Source organism: Zootoca vivipara, chromosome Z1 (assembly GCF_965207765.1).
Source record: "Zootoca vivipara chromosome Z1, rZooViv2.hap1.1, whole genome shotgun sequence".
Classification (NCBI taxonomy): Eukaryota; Metazoa; Chordata; class Lepidosauria; order Squamata; family Lacertidae; genus Zootoca; species Zootoca vivipara.
Genome location: NC_142583.1, coordinates 19496847 through 19519644, shown reverse-complemented (window position 1 = coordinate 19519644; position 22798 = coordinate 19496847). Strand labels below are relative to the sequence as shown.

The following is a 22798-nucleotide window of genomic DNA, read 5'->3' as shown; positions in this document are numbered from 1 at the left end:
TCTCCTCCAGCACCACAATTCAAAAGCATCAATTCTTCGGCGATCAGCCTTCTTTATGGTCCAGCTCTCACTTCCATACATCACTACTGGGAAAACCATAGCTTTAACTATACGGACCTTTGTCGGCAAGGTGATGTCTCTGCTTTTTAAGATGCTGTCTAGGTTTGTCATTGCTTTTCTCCCAAGAAGCAGACGTCTTTTAATTTCGTGACTGCTGTCACCATCTGCAGTGATCAAGGAGCCCAAGAAAGTAAAATCTCTCACTGCCTCCATTTCTTCCCCTTCTATTTGCCAGGAGGTGATGGGACCAGTGGCCATGATCTTGGTTTTTTTGATGTTGAGCTTCAGACCATATTTTGCGCTCTCCTCTTTCACCCTCATTAAAAGGTTCTTTAATTCCTCCTCACTTTCTGCCATCAAGGTTGTGTCATCTGCATATCTGAGGTTGTTGATATTTCTTCCGGCAATCTTAATTCCGGCTTGGGATTCATCTAGTCCAGCCTTTCACCTTCAAAGTAGAAGGTGACAATTTCTCCGGGTTACACTATGTTCACTATACGGAAAATCTTTGTAGGCTGCCTTTCAAGGGATCAAGAAGATCCAGAGATGCTACTTTGACATAGCAGTTTTCTGCAAACTTTTAAGAGACAGGATTTCAGCACCATAACAATGCCAGTCTGAAAGTCTTAGATGAAGGAGCCAAGCTTAATTCATTGCAGGGTTCCATGGCTGTGGAGCCACCACAAAAGGCCCTGTCTCTCATGCCTGCCAGATTAATTGATCTGATCGGCAGACACACAGGCAGGACTTCATGTTATTGGGGAAACCCTGTTAGAATGTTGCAGAACATTAAATAAACTCCCTGGGCCATCTAGTCACCTCCTCTGCCCAAAGCTGTATCTTTAATTTCAAGGGCGTCTTAACCCAAAAACTAAAGCTTTGGGCAGAATTGCATAAGTGCCTTCAGCTGAATCATAGTTTATTGGAGGGGAAATCCAAAAGAGGTGCATTAGTGAGCATAAAACAGGTACAGAACAGAGAGAGAGAGAGAGCCATAAAGGTAAGAGGAATATGACTGGTAAAGCAGGATAAATCCTGCTGCCTCTATTTATGCTATGTATATTTATATTCTACTTTATCCCACAGGCTCCGAATAAACAAGAGTTGAGAATGTAATTAGCTTTATTTATATTTAAGTGCTGTCAACAGAAACTGTCTAGATAAATAGACTAACCAGAAGGAAATCCAAAGTTGTGTGGGCTGGAGTGATGTGTGAAAGGAACGGAAGTTTTCTCTTTTTATTAATACCGGTAGCTTTTAAATACAATTTGTAGTCAAGTACAATTTGTGGGATTATTATTATTTTTAACTAGGTGTTGCACAAACACACACACACAAAGGCCCTCCACAATCTTATTGATGGAAACTGCCGCCACACATGGACATAACATATAAATAATATACTGAAAACTGGAGGAGAATGCTAAAAAATTAATTCTATACGGAGTAGGTGAAATATAAGGCTTGAGGAATTGTTTTAAAAAGTGAGGGGGAGAGAGATTCAATTAAACTAATGTCAGCTGCTAAAGAGTTCTATAAATAAGAAGCAATCAGAGAAAAAGCTCAGGATACAAAATAGCCGGAGAGATGTCAGCTCTAGCAAACAACAAAGAACTTGGAAGAATGCAAAAACCAAGAAGGAAAATATAAAGTACTCAGAGATGAAAGATAAGCAGGAGCTAGCGAATGGATACATTTGAAGGGAACTAACAGTCTTAAATTGAGTGCAAAAAAGGAAAGGTTGCCAGTGAAAAGACATCAAAAGCTAATAAATATGAGCAAGCTGGCCTGCAACTAAGGGTAGAACCTTAATTTTGAGGGCTTTGTGTGAGCTCTGAGGGGTCAGTGTGTTACATGGCCCCTTTCCGAAAGCACCTCATAACACATCTCGCGACAAACTGCCCCCCCCCAAAAAAACACAGGGGCTTTAAAAATGTGCTTTTGAAACCACAGTGATCAGCAATGGGAGCCTCACAAGACTCCATGTACTGCATTGGTGTGCTATTTATTTAATTAATAAGGTATACCCTGCTTTTCGGGAGTGGGGGGGGGAACCCAGCCACCACCACCTTAAACTCACCTTGTCAAATTTTTAAAAATCCAAAAGACAAATAAACAGAACATACAACACATCAAAATGCAGAACAAAGCAGAAAAATTCTGCTTGAAGCGAGACAGACACAACAATACATGCTTCTTTAGGAAGTGAATGCTAGTAATGTAGGACTACCACTGAAAAGCCCCTGTCTCTGCTTCTCGACAGTCTGATGGACCTTGATGGCAGACCAGAGAGCAGGAGTTCAGTTGCTGATCTCAAGGTCTTTTTTTCTTAAAATATATTTTTATTAATTTTCCAATTAAAACCAATTATATCACATTCATTATTTCAAATTATACACATATATATATCAATCAAACCGAATGTTATGCCAAATCATCTAAAGAATGTTTTTTTGGGGGTTCCCATGCTTCAAGAAATTGGGGATTCCTCGCAACCGTCCACTGCCGTCTTTTTTCTAAAGTTCAAATCGTCTCTCCAAGTTCATAATAATCCAGATCTTCCCCTTACAGTCACATAGATGTTTTCCACTTTCAACCGATTGTTTCCCAGCTGCTGAGATAAATATCAAACAAGGTTTCACAGATGTTCTTTCTCCTGTGTGGGTTAATCAGTCCAGCCTCCCCATAAATCTTCTTAGTCTGGAGCTCCCTGTTGCGTCGAAGCAGCGCCATCTTAAAAAGCTCAAATCACTTTCGTTTTCTCTCATAGCTATGTAGATTAACGATCTTTATAAAATTTACAGCTTTTCCAGGCAGAAGACCCAAACATCAAACCATAAACTCTTGGTAAATTAATGGATCTCCTTGCCCTATAGCTGAACTTAGCTTCAGGTCGCTGCTCCAATTCAAAGTGCGTCACAGCTCATAAATCCTCCGAACGCGTCCAGGACTCCTTCCGTCCGACTAAGGGGGGGGGGGGCTTTTCTCATCGGCAACTCCACATCTTTAAAAAATATGCTCAGTAACAACAGTTTATAAAGTTCAACTCACACAGTCTTTTGCTTCTCTTTCACTCCAAACAAGCCAGGACATCGCGTCTGGGAAGGTACGAAGTAACTCATATGAAGAAAAATAAAAAAAAACTCACTTCCCTTATCGCTCCGTCCCCATCAATCCTTCTTCCAGATGAAATACAGCCTTTGACTCCTCTCCCTCAGCAGCATAAATTTCTCAGCAGTAAACAGCGCTTCTTCCCCTCCTTCTGAAGTATGTCCATAGATTTAAACCTAATTATCTTCTTTAACCATGGAAATCCCCGCCATGCAGATTAGCGTCCGGGAGTCCTGGCCCTCGTAAGTGCTTTTCAGCCCAAGCTCCCCCCACTCCATAAACAGTCGGAGTGGGTCTGGGGGCATCGCGGGCCAGCGGCCCCTCTCCGTAACCCCCAGAGAGGGTAGGGGGTTGCCATTTACTCCCCTAGCAACCGCCAAATTCAGAGGGGTGGAAAACAGGTCCGCCATTCCTGCCGGCGGAAACCAGAACCCTCTGCTGATCTCAAGGTCAGGGCTGGTTTGTATGGGTCCAAGTGATCTTCCAGTGAATGGTCCCAAACCATTCAAGTTTTGAATGATAGGAAACCTGTGGCCTTCCAGACAGCGTTGGACTGCAGGTCTGATCATCCATGAGAAAAATTGATTCCCAGTCTTCCTGGACTACAGATCCCATCATCCCATGCCAGGAATAATTTCTAACCTATTAGTTCCATTGTTATTTTTAGCTATTTCAAATATATCAAGGATTACCGTAACACTCTTTGTGAATGAGGACTGGGTATCTAAAACAGTTGGATGAGGAAGCATTCTAGAAATCTAGGTGTTTTCTTTCAAATCCAATAGTCTGAGGTTGTAAGCACACCTCTGTGGTCTGCTCTGAATTTGGAAGCTCTGAGAAACTCATATCAACATCTGTTTTCATGCCAAGCAAGCCTTGCCAAGAGAGTAACAAGAATAATCCCATTTAGCCAGGGGGTTGGCTGGCAGCTTTTCCAGCGGTTTAGTTTGAAGCCGAGCAGTGTGAAGCAGAATGTGATATATGAAACGTCACAAGGGGGAATTCTGGATCAAAAGCATCACAAAAGAAAATAGGGGATAGGTGTAACTCAATATACATAGAACTTCAGTAATTAAATTCAAATAAACCATAGTGCTACAGAAATAATTCAGAACCCTTAGGAGTTTCTGAATGCCAAATAAATGTTATGCAAGTTTCGGTAATTCTGAGAGGAAAAACAAAATAACTTAGGACATTAAAACTTCCCCATTAATGATTTGAACTTTGGAAAATGATGGGACTTTAATATTTAGGGGCAATAGAGATGCCAGCCTTTTTTATAGAAGGGCATAGCTGCCAAGTTTTCCCTTTTCTCATGAGGAAGCCTATTCAGCATAAGGGAAAATCCCTTTAAAAAAGGGATAACTTGGCAGCTATGGAAGGGGCTTATAGAAATGGTTGACCAGGACACTGAAGGGATAGTGACTACTCTTTGCAGCCTTAGTCAAACGTACCTTTCAGTTCCAACATGGGGGGTTTGGAGACATTGTTGGATATTATCCTGGTGTTTTCTTGTTTTGTTTCAAAAATTAATGAACGGGGACAATTTTTCTATAAATTTATTGTTTTGACATTTATATTGACCTCTTGAGCTATAGGTCACCTTTGAAAGCAATGTTATGTCCCTTATTATTTTTCAGGTCATTGTGCAATGCTAGATGGTTTTATTGCTGTCCAGTGTCGACTGATGCACATTGAAGCTGCATTTAGAAGGTTTAGAGTAGGCTGTACATCTACTAATTAGATATCTTTTAGATAACAGTTTATTTTGCAATCCTGCTCATTGCACAAAAACACATGTATTTAAAGGTAGGTAGCCGTGTTGGTCTGGATCGAAGTAAGATAAAAAAATTCCTTCAGTAGCACCTTAAAGACCAACTAAGTTTTTATTTTGGTATGAGCTTTCGTGTGCATGCACACTTCTTCAGATACAGTGAAATGGAAGTTTCCAGGCACTTATGTAGAGAAGGGGTGGGGAGGGGTGGGGATGGGGAGGGGGGATCACTCAGAAGGGTGGTGGAAATGGGTGATTGACTGACTGATAGCTGTTGATGACCGCAAACGACTGCAAATGGTTTTGCATGAAAAAGCAAGGGTTGAGATGGCTGAAGATCGCTTATCATGTATAATGAGATAAGAACCCGATATCTCTGTTCAAACCAGGTCCCTCCATGGTTTTGAGCTTGGTGATAAGTTGCAATTCAGCAACTTCTCTTTCCAGTCTATTTCTGAAATTCTTTTGTAGTAAGACAGCTACTTTGAGATCTTGTATAGAATGTCCTGGGAGATTGAAGTGTTCTCCTACTGGTTTTTCTGTCTTCTGGTTCCTGATGTCAGATTTATGTCCATTTATCCTTTGGCGTAGGGTTTGGCCTGTTTGTCCAATATAGAGAGCTGAAGGGCCCTGTTGGCATTTGATGGCATACACAATGTTAGAGGATGAGCAATTAAATAGTCCTGAGATGGTATGTTGGATGTTGTTGGGGCCAGTAATGGTGTTGTCTGGGTGTATGTGGCAGCAAAGTTGGCATCTGGGTTTATTGCAGGCTCTGGTACCAGTGTCCATGTTAAGTCTGGTGGTTGTATTATTGTGGGTGAGGAGTTGTTTAAGATTGGGTGGCTGTCTGTAGGCAATGAAAGGTCTTCCTCCCAGAGCTTGAGAAAGGGAGCGGTCATTGTCCAGGAGAGGCTGTAGATCTCTGATGATGCGTTGTACTGTTTTAGCTTGGGAGCTGTATGTGATGACTAGTGGTGTTCTGTTATTTTCTTTTTTGGGTCTGTCTTGCAGCAGGTTCTCTCTAGGTATCTGTCTGGCTCTGTTGATCTGTTGTTTAACTTCATCAGGTGGATATTTTAGTTCTAAAAAGGTTTGCTGTAGATCTCTTAGGTGAGATTCTCTGTCTGTAGAGTTGGAACAGATGCGGTTGTAACGTAAGGCCTGGCTGTATACGATGGATTGTTTGGTATGTTTGGGATGGTAGCTAGAAGCATGTAGATATGTTTGTCGGTCAGTTGGTTTTCTGTATAAGGTGGTGTCTATACGTCCATCCTGTATTTTTATAGTAGTGTCCAAAAAATGTATTTCTTGCATAGATTGGTTCATTGTTAGGTTGATGGTGGGGTGAAAGTCATTGAATGTCTGGTGGAAGGTTTCCAGGGTCTGTTGTCCATGTGTCCAGATAATAAAAATATCGTCAATGTATCGCAGGTACAGGAGAGGTTTGAGTGGGTAGGAGTTAAGGAAACGTTGTTCTAAATCTGCCATGAAGATGTTGGCATACTGTGGGGCCATGCGGGTGCCCATGGCTGTGCCGCTGATCTGGAGGAACAGGTCATCACCAAATTTGAAGTGGTTGTGGGTAAGGACAAAGTGGCAGAGTTTGGTAGCAAAGTCCGCTGTGGTTTTATCTGAAATGGTGTTCCTTATGGCTTGTAAACCATCATTGTGTGGGATGTTGGTATATAGAGATTCCACATCCATAGTGGCTAGTATAGTATTGTTAGGAAGATTGTTCAAATATTGTATTTTCCTCAGAAAATCTGTGGTGTCACGTACGTAGCTGGGAGCACTGATAGCATATGGTTTCAGAACAGAGTCCATATAGCCGGAAACACCCACTGTAATGGTGCCAATACCTGAGATGATGGGGCGTCCTGGGTTTCCTGGTTTGTGTATTTTGGGTAGAAGATAGAAAGTTCCTGGCCGAGGTTCCGCTGGTGTGTTTGTGAGGATCTGTTCTTGGATGTGTAGGGGTAGCTCCTTAATAATCTTGTTCAGTTCTTTTTTGTATGCTTGTGTGGGGTCTGAGTCCAATTTCATGTAAAAGGCAGTATTGGAAAGTTGTCTGTGGGCCTCTTGGATGTAATCAGTTTTGTTCATGATGACGACAGCTCCACCCTTGTCTGCCTCTTTAATTATAATGTCTGGGTTGTTCCTGAGATTTTCTATGGCTCTCCTTTCAGCATGGTTTAGAACCTGCTGCAAGACAGACCCAAAAAAGAAAATAACAGAACACCACTAGTCATCACATACAGCTCCCAAGCTAAAACAGTACAACGCATCATCAGAGATCTACAGCCTCTCCTGGACAATGACCGCTCCCTTTCTCAAGCTCTGGGAGGAAGACCTTTCATTGCCTACAGACAGCCACCCAATCTTAAACAACTCCTCACCCACAATAATACAACCACCAGACTTAACATGGACACTGGTACCAGAGCCTGCAATAAACCCAGATGCCAACTTTGCTGCCACATACACCCAGACAACACCATTACTGGCCCCAACAACATCCAACATACCATCTCAGGACTATTTAATTGCTCATCCTCTAACATTGTGTATGCCATCAAATGCCAACAGTGCCCTTCAGCTCTCTATATTGGACAAACAGGCCAAACCCTACGCCAAAGGATAAATGGACATAAATCTGACATCAGGAACCAGAAGACAGAAAAACCAGTAGGAGAACACTTCAATCTCCCAGGACATTCTATACAAGATCTCAAAGTAGCTGTCTTACTACAAAAGAATTTCAGAAATAGACTGGAAAGAGAAGTTGCTGAATTGCAACTTATCACCAAGCTCAAAACCATGGAGGGACCTGGTTTGAACAGAGATATCGGGTTCTTATCTCATTATACATGATAAGCGATCTTCAGCCATCTCAACCCTTGCTTTTTCATGCAAAACCATTTGCAGTCGTTTGCGGTCATCAACAGCTATCAGTCAGTCAATCACCCATTTCCACCACCCTTCTGAGTGATCCCCCCTCCCCATCCCCACCCCTCCCCACCCCTTCTCTACATAAGTGCCTGGAAACTTCCATTTCACTGTATCTGAAGAAGTGTGCATGCACACGAAAGCTCATACCAAAATAAAAACTTAGTTGGTCTTTAAGGTGCTACTGAAGGAATTTTTTTATCTTACATGTATTTAAACCTCAACATCTTTGTTAAAAATGTGAGGATGGAAGCTGTGCCCCTGCTTACTCTGCTCAACCACTCCCTGCTGTTCCCCACACATTAACTCCCCAAATCTTCCCCATCCCCATCCTATCCTACTACTAAGGTAGTATTTCACCTTTCCAACCTCCTTTCTGAATACTTCTCTTGTCTGTTCTGCAGCCCCACTTTGCATACCTGTTTTTACCTTCACCTCCCGATTCTGGGCAACCCCTTTTGCACACAGACCACCTTCATAATACGCTCTTACATCTTCCTCCTTCACACATTGCAACTACTAATGACTACAAATGACTACAAATTCTGAGGCCGAGCTCAGAGTTCATGCAAACCTGGAATTGTGATGTGGCACTAAATGGCCTCGGTCCAGTATACCTGAAGGAGCATCTCCACCCCCATTGAGGTCCAGTACCGAGGGCCTTCTGGCGGTTCCCTCATTGCGAGAAGCCAAGTTGCAGGGAACCAGGCAGAGGGCCTTCTCGGTGGTGGCGCCTGCCCTGTGGAACGCCCTCCCAACAGATGACAAAGAGGAAAACAACTACCAGACTTTTAGAAGACATCTGAAGGCAGACCTGTTTAGGGAGGCTTTTAATGTTTAATAGATTATTTTATTTTATTTTTCTGTTGGAAGCCACCCAGAGTGGCTGGGGAAACCCAGCCAAATGGGCGGGGTATAAATAAATTATTATTATTATTATTATTATTATTATTATTATTATTATTATTATTATTCCTCCAATGGCTATGTGATGACAACCTTACATTTTAATGTATATAGGGAGATATAACTTGAATATGTGTTACATAGAGTGTGCCAGGGAAGCGAGTGGCTGCTGTGTCCTCAAATGTTAAATCTCTGCCAAAGGCTGCCTTCTTATTTTTCGACGGATGTTGGAAATTTTATATAACTACATTATTAAGGTAAAGGGACCCCTGACCATTAGGTCCAGTCGTGACCGACTCTGGGGTTGCGCGCTCATCTCGCATTATTGGCCGAGGGAGCCGGCGTATAGCTTCCAGGTCATGTGGCCAGCATGACAAAGCCACTTCTGCCAAACCAGAGCAGCACATGGAAACGCCGTTTACCTTCCCGCTGTAGCGGTTCCTATTTATCTACTTGCACTTTGACGTGCTTTCGAACTGCTAGGTTGGCAGGAGCTGGGACCAAGCAACGGGAGCTCACCCCGTCCCAGGGATTCGAACCGCCGACCTTCTGATCAGCAAGCCCTAGGCTCAGTGGTTTAACCACAGCGCCACCTGGGTCCTACATTACATTATTACATCATGCTAAAATTAAAGTATCCGAACAAACAATCATTAACTGCCCAAACTGGGGAAAGGATCAATACGAAACTGCTTCTTTGAACTGGATATTTGTTAAACATCAAAGATGATTTAATAAGAAACTGTGCCAAAATTGTATCAGATGTAGCATTTGTCATTTGGCGATTAGAGGTCTTTATGAAGACAAAACAAATCTCCCACTAACATAATGAAATGGAATTGTTTGGTCTGCAGAAAGTGAAAACAGGCATTTCCTTCAAAGGAACAATGTAAACACTGTGCTCTCTAGTGGCCACTGAGATAGCCTGTGAGTCTATTGTGATGGTTTCATTTGCCTTTCCCTCTCTCTAGTCTGGCAAGTGAGATGGTACGCCTTAGGGTCATAAAATCGGTATTCAAAGTGCATCCATTAGTATTGCAGCTTTGGGTCTGATTGACTTTGTGCTGGTAGATGACAGTGAAAACATTGAAAAAGACTCCCGCAGGAAAGAGGCCTCAACTGGTGGGAGGGAATAAATGAGCTAGCTCTGCCAATGCCCTCCTCGCATAATTGCATGAGGCTAACAGCAACTGTGCTTCCCTCCTGCGTTTGGCACTAGGTTTTGTGAAGAATTAGCCACTGTTGATTTTTAGGGGCGGAAGACAATTTTGTAGCATGTTAACAATGAATTTCATTATGGCATGGGTTTTTACAGGCCAGTGGAAAGATTTGTAAAAATAACTTCCTGTCCTCTAGTACATACTGCAGTTACAGAGGTGGGGGAGGGGGGTATATAAATGACAATTTGTTCCTTGTCTGTTTTTCATTTAATGAGTTAAATATTTTCTCCGTTTTAATTTTGCAAACAAGGTGGTAGCATTTTTATAAAAAAAATTCATAGATTTAGGAGGATTGGTGGTTTCATCCAACTAAGTCATTGCATGATCAAAACAACTACCACTCGTGCAATGTGAACCCCCCCCCAATTGTGTGTTCCCCACACCACCCCCAAATTGTTCCAGATTTTTTTGGGGGGGGGGAATCTGGAGCAAGTTGGGGATGTGAGGAGGTGCACAGGAAAAGAGAAGGAAGGAAAGCTCTGTTGCATGAACAGAAATCATTCTGTTTGTGCAATGACTTACTTAGATGCATCCCTGTGATCCTGAAAAAAATAGCCTAGAAATTGCTGGAATAAACTTTCAATAGGAATTGGTTCATCAGTGGCAAAAACTGGGCAGAGATGTATATGGATGTATATAGCCTGCATGCTTAGATATACTGTAGATGTTATGAGCCATTGTGAAAATGCTATAGAAATTTCCCTTTATTTTGAAAACATTTTATTTTTTTCATTTCTTAGCAATATTTGTACTACCCCAAAGTTCTGTGAGCACCGTGTGTGTGTGTGTGTGTGTGTGTGTGTGTGTGTGTGTGTGTGTGTGTGTGTAATCTAGCTTCTCCTCTGGTTTGAAGTAGTTACCAACAATAAGCAGCTTACCACATAACTTGTTACGGCATGACAACGACATAAAGTCATTAAACATCAAATATGACCCAGCAGCCATGAAATCCAAATGCCGCTAAAGGAGCCAGGGGGAAATTAGCAAGTTGGCAAAACTGCTCTCAAACACAAATGGTCTTGCAACTCTTCTTTAACCTCACCAGTTAGGCACACTGATACGCATTCTCTAGTAGCTTGTTCCAAAGCCTTCAAGCTATTGCAGGGAAGGCCCTTCTAGTTCCCTTGCTATCAGCAATCTAATTCCAGGCAAAAGTTGCCTAAGCAGAATTTTACCTATACATCTTACTTGAAGGGGGGCAGGGAAATCTCTCAACCTTACAGCCAGATTCCCTTGCAGACACCATTTCAGTTGCCACATGCCAACTGTGAGGCCTGATGTAAATGTTTGCAGAGCAAGAAGTATAAATTTTACTTTCTTTCTCTCTTTTTTTAAACTTTTCTACACACACTTTGGGCTCCATCCAAGCAAGCAGTATACATCATCAAAGTTCAGGGACACACTTCAGCCAGGCAAGAACACTCTAGGAAGGCATGGAGCAGAACTGGTGGGTTGTGTTGCATGGGGAGGGTCCCACGAGTCATATACAAAGATTGGAGGCTGCATTCGGATCCTGAGCTTGAGCTGCCTCCCCCACCCTCAATATACACACTCTGCTGCATGCATCTGACGCAGTGTCACTGAGAAGCCACTAGGCCAGGCCTCCTCAAACTTGGCCCTCCAGATGTTTTGATACTACAGTTCTCATCATCCCTGATCACTGGTCCTGCTAGCTAAGGATCATGGGAGTTGTACGCCAAAAACGTCTGTGATGGGTGGCTCATCCTGTCAATCACTTCCTGTAGCCCAGTGGCTAGCAGGAGAGGTGGGAAGTCCCACTCAAACCTCTGACCCTAGAGAATGAGTTCACATGGAGATCTTATGGAAGCCATCATATCTTGTCCTCCTCTTCCCCACCACAACATGTAATTTGACGATCATGAGAACATAAGAAGAGCCTTCTGGATCAGGCCAGTGGCCCATCTAGTCCAGCACACTGTTTTCACAGGGGGCCAACAGGGGCCTATGGTAAGCTGAGTATGCGGGTGGTGCTGTGGTCTAAACCACTGAACCTCTTGGGCTTGCCAATCAGAAGGTCAGTGGTTCGAATCCCTGCAATGGGGTGAGCTCCCATTGCTCTGTCCCAGCTCATGCCAACCTAGCAGTTCGAAAGCATGCCAGTGGCAGGAAGGTAAATGACGTTTCCATGCGCTCTGATTTCTGTCATGGTGTTGCGTTGAGCCAGAAGCGGTTTAGTCCTGCTGGCCACATTACCTGGAAAGCTGTGGACAAACGCCGGCTCCCTCGGCCTGAAAGCGAGATGAGCGTCGCAACCCCATAGTTGCCTTTGACTGGACTTAACCATCCAGAGGTCCTTTACCTTTACATTTTACCAATGGTAAACCCGGCAAGAAGGACCCAACCATAACAGAACTCTCCCCATTTGTGATTCCCAGCAGCTAGCATTCAGAGGCATCCTGCCTTCGACAGAAAGGAGGTAGTATTAACTTGTATGAAGCACAAGTATTAACTTGTATTATGAAGCTTTAACTTTTAAAGCTTAGAAGTGCTGCATAATTGCCATATCTTCAATATTACTGCTTTGAAGATACAGCTGGTCCTCTTTTTCCACTGAAAGGAACCAATGCTTAGCATTGGTTAAGGCAGGCATCCCCAAACTGCGGCCCTCCAGATGTTTTGGCCTACAACTCCCATGATCCCTAGGTAAGAGGACCAGTGGTTAGGGATGATGGGAATTGTAGTTCAAAACATCTGGAGGGCCGAAGTTTGGGGATGCCTGGGTTAAGGTATTTGCCAGTGCTTCCTCTCCTTCAGCATGTGAGAGCAGTCACACTGAGCTGGAATGCCGCCCCCCTCAAGCCTAAGCAAGCAGAAAGTCTGCCAGGGTAGGTCTAGCCAGCTGGAAGGCTTTTTTAATTGCCAGGAACTAGATAGTGAGCCTAAGGCTGCAGCAGTATAATCAAATTTACATCTAGCTGTTCCAATGTCTGCGCTCTTAAGCAGCCTTTTCATTTCACTGTGTCAGAAATGACTGTTTGGACAACTGGGACAACGGTGCATTCCTGTCTCTTTAAAAAGCAAAGTAAACTTTTTTTTGGAACTTGACAGAAATGCTCTCCTCTGATGCCAGCTTATTAATTTAAATGGAGTTTAATTAATGCCCCCACGCAAACATCTCTAGATTATTTTTTTCCCATCACCTGTACCATCTCATTGAAGCACAAAACCCATGCTGCTTTATTCAGGTAACAGCAATGCAGACCGTTGTGGCATCTAAAATATGCAATCATGTTTAAATTTTAATGGGGGCTATTGCAGGAGCTAATTGAATTGCCTTGAGGACTAAAATGTAACTCACACAGGTCTTGTTTCCAATTACCGTTTTCTATTTTATTTACACAGTTTAACAGGGAGAAAGGAATGAGTGCAATCTACATTTAATGTAAGTGTCTTACTGAACCGTGACAGATATCACTCTGGAGATCACAAACATATGCAGCATTTAGAGATTTTTTTTAAAAAAAATATAATCCATTATGGCTATCGTTGATTACTCTAGAGAGAGTGTGCAAAGTATATACCGTCTCTGGTTCAGTAATGCTAAATAAGTCTAGGAGAGCAGATAAATAATTTGGTTCTTGAGAAATAGACATGTGTTTGATATTATTCATTTGGATACTTTGGGTAGAACATTCCACTCTTCAGTGGGATCAAAATAATGTCTTAGAGTTAAATTGCAAATCCATTCACAAGATTGGGTTCTTCTGGCATGATGCGCTGATCCCCCAAGCATTATTTTGTGTGCGAGTCCAGTCCATACTAGCCACTCTGCTACTACAGGACATGGGAAATCAATATTGATTAGGATAGTAAATTTTTAAGAACACTTTGCAGCAAAGTATGAAGTTCTTATTCCACCCCACTTTAAAGTGACCAAGAAACAGATGCAGATAGAAACAAGGCTGGTACTTCATAGCTGGCAAGCTGGTGGCACAACTGGGCTGAAGGCCTGGCAATGTCTCTCAGCCTCTGCTTCTTGCTGTCTAACCACAATGCCACTTGCTCTACCCACACCACTGGCATTGCTGCCTGCTCTCTGCTTACCCTCTGTGTAGGAAGAGGTCTTACTGATTTATCTGTTGGCAGCCATCTGTCTTGAGAGACATTGGAAGAGTGTGGCGTTGGAGAGTTACAGCGACTGCTGTGGCTGTAGAGATCAATACAGGAGATATATGTTTTATTGCAACTGGGGAAGATGAAGGCATCCGGTTTTGCTGTTACAGGTGCACCATGGCTTACATGTTTCTTTACAGATATGTTAGAAACATATGTTGTAATCCAGGCATCCCCAAACTTTGGCCCTCCAGATGTTTTGGACTACAATTCCCATCACCCCTGACCACTGGTCCTGTTAGCTAGGGATCATGGGAGTTGTAGGCCAAAACATCTGGAGGGCCGCAGTTTGGGGATGCCTGTTGTAATCCCTGCAAAGCCGAACTGCTAAGGACTCATTTAAAAAATACTAGAATATATGTGTTGGATAGAAAAAAAAAACAGGTGCCATTAGTTTAATTAAAAACTTCAGGGATCATCATTACATCTCTATCTTTTTAGCTTTATTATTATATATTTATATCTCATATGGATAGTATCCTATTACTGATAGTAACATACAGTTGATTTTTATATACTGAAATGGATCTTATTAGCATTTTTCTGGCAAGGAAAATGAATTAGTCAGCTAGCACTTGTGACTGCATGAGAAACCTAAAATTCTTTATAGTGGATAAGAGTAAAGACTTCTGAAGACAAGTGACTGTTACTAGAAAGAAAGTTGGCAATTCACTCTAAGTGGCATCACTGTCGTATCAAGATTTAAGAGACAAAATCCTTGCAGTGTTGTAAGAAAAGATCTTTTGAAGCAAGTGACCTTTAGTATCAAGTTAATTCTTTGCTGAAGTCTGCCGGGCCCTTTGGCTATTGCGACTTACTGTTGCAGTTACTTTGATCACAGAAATGGATTTGGAAAGTGGATCTGTTAAAAGACCTTGAGTGAAGACTCTCTTATAGCTGTAGCTGAAGTTGAACTGATGTGATGGCAAGGGAGTATGCTAATTCAGCCGACCGCCTTGAACATAAGAGCTCTGTAGCATCAGGCTAAAAGCCCATCTTGTCCAGCATCCTTTGCTCACATCGGTCAACTAGATGTGCATGGGAAGCTCCTGAGCAGTAACTGAGTGCAACAGCACTTTCCCCACCTCTGATTATGTTGGCAAGTGCTGCTCACAGATGGTGGCACAATTTTTGGCTGTGCGACCTGTGCCTGTTGCCCCCTTGAGACAATGTGATTATGCTATTTTCAACATGCGACTATTATCTACAAGGAGGGTTGCTTAGGATAAATTTTAGAGCATATGTATGCACTCTCTTGCAATACATTTTGAAATCACCACTGCTTCTGGGTGCACTTCACCCTGGCTGCAAGCCCAGGAACAGTTGCGCTAGCTACTCCCAGCTCATCATTGCTTGAAATTGCCCCCAAATGCAGTACTAGGGATAGCATAAGAGTTTATCCAAACTTGGCTCAGATTCTAATTCAATAGGTTTGCAAAGGAAAGCCGGGGGGGGGGGAGCAAGTCCAAGCCAAACTTGAATCTTCCAACCTATGAGCATCCTTTTTTAAGTGTTCAAAATCAAAGTGCTCAGGGAAGGAAATCCTATGTTACTCATTTTTCCAGCCCCAATTCATACTAATAGAGAGATTTTGGAAGCTGGCCCATCTCTATAAAGAACCGGGGTGCAGATCATCATAGTATTGCTGCTTCATTCTTCAAATCCAGTTCCATATACTGTATACTTATGGGGGGGATCATTATCTATGTTCACATTAATAAAATCAGTAATTTGTGTGCTTTTTCATCTCAGGGAGTTGATTAGGTATTTACATTTTGAGATATATAGTTTTCAACTCTTGACAGATACCTTAGGTGCTGTGTACTTTGGTGCTATATGTTAATGGCTATGTGGATGCCCTAATTATCTTTCTGTAGGGCACTTGATTTAATTTAGGCTACATTAACTTTCATCCCTTAGGTTGACTTTCCTTCAGGTATCCTGAAATTTGATAGCATTGATAGGCTTTTATTTATCACGGGGTGGGGATTCCGCTTACAGAGGGACTGCATGGACAGGAAGTTTAGTGTGGAGGTGCTGCTGCTTAGAGGAGCCTGCCAAAACTGAAGTATAAATTACAAGTTTTGGTTCTGTACAATATAATTTTGTACTGGAAGTGACTCCTGGGTTCCTAAATTATCCTTACAAATAATTATTCTCCAGCTGGTTTCCCAGCCCTACATCCTCTTATCAGTGCTCCTACTTTACTTTAGTTTTCTGCCAGCTGTTCGCTGTCACATGCTGTGAGCCTCTTGTAACTCAATGTTAGAGCATCTGCTTTGCATTACACAGTCCCAGGGTCAATTCCCACTATTTCCAGACTGGGAGATACCCCTGACTGAAATCCTGGAGAGCTGGTGCCAGTTTAGGAGGGTCTGAGCTACATGCACCCTCCTCCATACCACAGTCACTTAAATCTAAGAGTGACAGCAGAACAAGTGCAACACTTCTTTTTCATGCAGTGTAGCATAATGTCACCCAAAGGCTCTTCTCCCCCCCCTTTTTCTACCTTAAAGACAAAAAGTCTAGAAGATCTGCACATGCAGCTATCAAAGCAGCAGTAGATTTTATTTCATATGTAATAAATGTATACCTCACAATTAATGTAATCTGCATGCTTTGGATGGACATTATCTATGAAAAGTGGAAAATTAACTCTCTGGTAAATGGTCAGTTAATGGTCCAGGAAACCAGCAGGTCACTGTCACTGGGAAATGAAAAAGTGTTGCAAGAAATTTGAAGTTTTAGCATAAGAAGGCCACTGATTCCTCAGTACAGTGGAACCTCGGGTTACGTACCGTCCTCCTTACAAACACTTCGGGTTACGAGCTCCGCTAACCCAGAAGTAGGTGAACTTTGCCTCGGGATGCGAGCAGAAGTCGCGCGCCAGTGGCGTGGAGACAGCAGGAGGCCCCATTGGTGAATGCGTGCCTCAGGTTAAGAACAGTTTCTGGTTAAGAACGGACCTCTGGAACGAATTAAGTTCATAAATGGAGCTACCACTGTACATAGACTTGCCCTTGATATGAGTGGATCCCTTTGTCCTTTTGGATGAATGAAATAAAGTGCCCCCTCCCGCCTCACTGAATGACAAGTATTTCAACATATGTGAACTCCCGTCTTCATCCTGCCATTTTCTAATTGGTCTTGTTCCTCTGCCTAGTCCCTCCTTGACCCTTACACAGTGTCTTATCTGTGTTGAAACATCATTCTGAGACTTTTGTGGATTTTTAATGGTTTTGTGGCTTTTTTTTAATGGAACCAAGTATGGAATCTCCTAGGGAGGGTAGCACACAAGGGCCAGGCTAAAAAATTCAGCTTGCTGGATAATTCCCAGTACCTGCTGTTCAATATGTGGGTTTTGGTCTGTGTCAATGCTACAATTCTGATTAAAGCTCAGGAAATTGGCAGACAGACACTGCTTTAAGAATTGCCTTCTAGGATTAGGCCAAAGGCACATCTAGTCCACTCTAGGCAGCAGCCTACCGCTTTTAGTTATCTCCCATACTGGTTCTTTGGCTTTAAGCAAGAATTTAGAAAGGTGCAGCTCTGTAGCCATGCTTATGCACCTCTGTCATCTCTCTGTATTACTTTGTACTTTGTACCCTGCTTTTGCCAGGCTGGTTTTTATTTGCTTTTAATTCTATTGACACATATCTTTAGTAATTGTATCCTTTTAAACATCCTTTGTATTTGCTAATCTAATACTTACTTTCCCTTTCCCCCCATTTCTCAGAGTTACATACATGGAAGCAGCCAAGCACAATTCGTTGCAGAGTCTCATATTATACTGCTCCTGAGTATCCTTCAGATGTTGATGGATGGAACAAGGCAAGCTAAGCAGAGTCTGATGTTACATGAAATTGCACTGACAGTGAATATCACTGAGGTTTTGAACAGGTATTGCATTCCCTGCCTATTTGCTATGTGCTTAAGATGATGCCCAATAGTTTTAAGGGGTTTATGTATAGAGAAAGGTAGATGTTTTTGATGTATACTGCTAACTGGTTACCTGGTACTGTGTTGGGTATTGTTTTCCCTTTGTAACAGAAGCCAACTATATTGTGTTAAACTATGGATCAGCTCAGGATGTCAGCAGTGATCATCAAGTGACAAGATAATCATTTTAATCTTTTGCTAAACTTGCCATTATTGCAAGGGTAGGGAACCAGTTGCCCTCCAGATATTGTTGGATTGCAACTCTCATCATCCCTAACAATTTGGTGTCTAGTAACATCTGGAGAGAGCAAATAGGTCTTCCTCTATCACAGCAAAAGATTATTCCTAGTTGAAATGTGGAAGCAAGTCTCATTGGAAGCATATTCCCCCACCCAACACGCACATGCCATTGTTCATCTCTTAAGTACTCATACCTTCTCCAAACAAATGAATGGGTGGATAATAATAATCAATAATAATTTATTATTTCTACCCTGCCCATCTGGGGTATATATAATCTACACACAGTGGTCATTTTGTACAGGGATTCTGTTCCTGTCCCCCACGCATGTCAGTAGAGCATGCTCCGCCCCTCCCCTGTTCCACCCCCATTTCACCCCCATTCTGCCTTCTTCCAGGTCCGAAAGAACCCGCACGTCAGTGATCATGTGTCAATTGGACAGGCCTAAAATTGCCACCGCCTGTATACACCCAGTTAGAAAACAAAGTCTATATAAAATGAGATGGTTGCACATAAGCGCAACGCCAACTCCAGGCTCTAAGGGCCTAGACCCATTTGAACGAATCCTTCTCTTTTAATAGGTTCATCAGTCAGGTAATAAAGTTGGCCGTATGGTTATGCTCCCCATTAGCAAAAAAAAAAAAAAAGTGAGGCAATGCTTTTTGATGCAGAGAGGTCACTATGGTGTTGACATCCATCTGTCTCGAGACACAGTGGAGTGTGTTTCTGGGGGTGAAGTCAAACAGCTGTGTTAGCTAGCAGCACCGAAGTGACCTCCTCGGGGCACAAGCCTGGGCAGTGTGTATTGAGGTCCTGGGTCATCATATTACATTTGCAGGAGATTTTAGAAGGAATTATCTTACTTGTATTACAGAGTAATTATAACTGATTGTGTGTTCTGCCCAAGTTCCCATATTAACCTATGTCTACCACAACGTTCCTAGTACCACTCAGAAAATCTGAGAGTTCCTTATGTTTTGCTGTTTGCTGTCAAAACTTCCCCATTTTCACCATTAGTAGTATACATCAGAAATGCTACACAATTTGAGGATGGTATGGAAGATGGTGGGGGTTCCAGTGGATTCTGGTCCTCATACAGGATTCTCTCTGAGAACTATTTGCGGTATTCACTACTGTATTGGAGACTGTGCATGGAATATTCTCTGACTCACCAAAATGTATGGGGAGTCCATGGTTCTGTGGAAGTATGGATGTGTTAAAGACAACTGTTGTTTTATGAAACTCCTTTGTGTGCTGTTGTTTTCACCCCATGAATCGTGCAGACAGGTGGTAATACTTCACAACTAGCAGTTCCAACTTCATACATTACCGTGAGTGGGAAAAATTAGGGTGAGTGAATAGTTCCTGATCAGCAAGTGGAAGTCTCAAGGCTTCCTTGATGATTGCAGGTTCCCAACATAGATTTTCAATTAGCTTCCAACTTTTACCACTGTTTCTAATTCAAATGCTTCTGTCTCTTTGAGTGGATAGAGGATGGTCATCAAAGGACCCTTAAACAAATTTTCAACAAATGTCATCAGGCTTACAGTAACATTCAAAGCCAAGTTGCCAAGGAACCTTTCTTTACTGGTCTGACACATCCTTCTCACGGCTTTCTAGTTTGAATAGAGGATTTAAACTAGCACGTCCCACAAGAGTTTTTGAAGGTTTTATTTCATGGCTCAGTACTGTCAACTGAAATTTGTGATGCAAAGAGGTTATGCAAGCAGTGTGAAGTCTTACATATGGATTTTTAACAGTTACACTTGGAAGAATTTGTTTCCATTATCCTTTATGTATCAGCAATAATTATTAGCTGTGCTGTTGTTTCTGTTTGCCTGTTCAAAAACGTTTGCAGTAGAGAAGAAAGTAACAAAATATCAGTTTCCCGGATAATGCTATTGAATTTCTCAGTGTTTTATGAAAAGCATATTGTTGAATTTTAATATGCCTTTTGCCTTGTCTCCAATGGGAGGAGACACCCCTCTCTTACCAGACTGGCCCTGCCTATAACTGAAAATAGTTGGGATCCTTACTTTGTTCTTTTTCAGCCTTTCTAATCAGCTTGTGATAATTATAAATTTTTAATTTTAACTTTTGGTACTTGATTGTGTTTTGTTTCACTTTGCTTTATTTTTCCTGTTTTTTTCAAATGTAAATCACTTTGGGGGCCCTCATTTGTCCCAAAAGGGGATAGAAAATGTTTAAGCAATACTCCCTGTCCATAAATGGCTAGCACTGGGAGGGATTTTGGGGTGGCAGCCACAGGCAGGTGTGTACTGTTGAGCCAACAAAAGTGAGCAGAAGCATTTTCTCTGTAACATGTTTGTGCACAGCGCTTCTCAGGTAGTGCAAGCTTACTTGTACGAAGCTATCCAGGCACGGTGCCGTAAGCTTACAGGGATTGCCCTCCTGCTTCTCCTGCCTTTTCCATCTAGCAGGTTTCTGTACAATATTGAGCATCATGCCTCTTTCATTTACGTCAAAGTAAATCCAGGGTAATTCTGTCAAAGTGTATTCATTTAGGCCTGTCTAAAGCTTGCTTAAGGGATAACAAGGCTCAATAAGTCAGCTTCCTATTGCACAGCAACATTTTGAAAGGCAAACTTGCCAAAATGTGGATTCGGTTCCCAGGAAAGGAATAGATGGGATTCCACGCCTTGGTTTATTTTACATACAGTGCATCCAAGGACAGATATTTTCAGGGGAAGAAACATTAATGCTGAACACAGTTTGAGAATTGTTTTTAGATTTGGATTGCTTCTAATCTGTCATTATAACCACAGTGTAGCGCCATTTTTCCTCAGCATCTGTTCTCATTTATCTTAAACTGGCAAAGCCCTGTTTTCCTTTCTAAGAGCAACAGTAGCTTGTTATCAGGTGCAATTGAGAATGAAGCTTTATGTACTGTAAACATATTTGTCACCCGCTCAGTTGGATGATCATTGCCTGAAGGTGCTGTATGTAATTTTCACAAATAATAGTTTGTGGTTTTAGGCAGACTTATATCAATATTTTGGCTGCCCTGAGTAGCTTGGTTTTGGAGGGGTAGTGCTTGTTTTTTTTGAAAGCCATCAATAAATCATTCCAGGAGCTGAGATGCATTTGAGATAGACTGAACTATATGAAATAAAACAGAATGACTGTATAGAAACAACTGTTACATATTTGTTCCAGTACCAATATTCTTAGAAGCTCACCAAAGACCTTAGTTTGTGCAATCAACATATGTTATCATCTTTCCATCATCAAGTGGTGGTGACAGACATTGTAGGAAAGAAAGGGGGGGAGGCATGTTGATATTCACGAAAGTAAGGATGAAAGCACTTTTTTTCTATCAGGAAGCATTCAATTGTATTTCTAAACAGTGCCTTTCAAAAATTACTCTTTCTCCTGATCTTGTAGCTTGATTCAAACTTTAATACTTGGTCCTAACTACAATAAATGGGGAAAGTCTGTTTTAAAACAAACATACATTTGGAGTTCACATTTGGAACATAATTTCCTCCCCTACTTGTCCTTGATATTTCAGCCTTCTCATTATTTGAATGTCTTAGCAAATGAAGGAAGGGACTGTTGTTGTTTTTTAATCCTCTCCTCTCATTCCTCACAACACATGCTTCATCTCTCCCCACACACACACACCCTAGAAGTTAGATAACATTCCTTTCTACTGCCAAAAACCTGCATCTATTCTCCACACATTTTTTACCCTAAGCTTTTCACAATGCTTGCTTAGGTTTTCTCGCACCAGAACGCTGAAGATTAGCAACTGTAATCTGTGCTGTTTTCATACTTGCTGTTGCAACAACATTCCACTTAATGCGGCTCAAGTAATAAATATTTTCTTTATCAAAAGACTTTTCCATTTAAGCAATGTATTTGCTTGTATAGCAAGTGATAAACCTGAAGGTCATTACTGTGGGGATTTACAATAACCTGCAGGGTTCCTCCTTTCCGCTCCCCAATAAGTCTTTTCTAAAATACAGTTAATGCAGATAAAATGTTGGTAACTAAGCTACGAAAACTATTTAGTTTACTAATGAGGTATTTTAAGGTCAGTTTTAACACAGAAGTGTCTTGCTGCATAGGCTGAAATTCCAGAGAGTCTGGGTATAAATATTAGTAGCGTTGATAGCACTTAGCTAATATAAACTTTTTTAAAAAAAAAAAATAGTTCCTAGCCCTTGAGAAGCTTCCAATGGGAGAGGTAATGGATAAAAGGAAGCAGGTAAGACTGATGAGTAGAATATGAGCGAGCAAACATATATTGGCATGTTTGGCTAACGTAAGACAACATAAGAAGTTGCCTTATATCAAGTCAGTATTATCTAAACCAGTGTTTCTCAAACTTGGATCTCCAGCTGTTTTTGGACTACAACTCCCATCATCCCTAGCTAGCAGGACCAGTGGTCAGGGACGATAGGAATTGTAGTCCAAAACCAGCTGGAGACCCAAGTTTGG

General features: G+C 42.0%; 1 protein-coding gene across 2 annotated transcripts in view; it reads left to right on the top strand.

Annotated features, from left to right (window-relative positions):
* The window catches only part of TUSC3 (tumor suppressor candidate 3), a 121487-nt gene that overhangs the window by 77198 nt on the left and 21491 nt on the right, over positions 1 to 22798 (top strand). Inside the window, exon 7 of one of the 2 annotated variants that reach the window (XM_060278821.2) lies at positions 17891 to 17954. In XM_060278821.2, coding sequence (XP_060134804.2) covers positions 17891 to 17954 — 64 coding nt within the window. Of the gene's footprint in view, positions 1 to 17890; positions 18055 to 22798 lie in introns of both variants that reach the window. The other variant, XM_088659242.1, reaches the window with a different exon arrangement.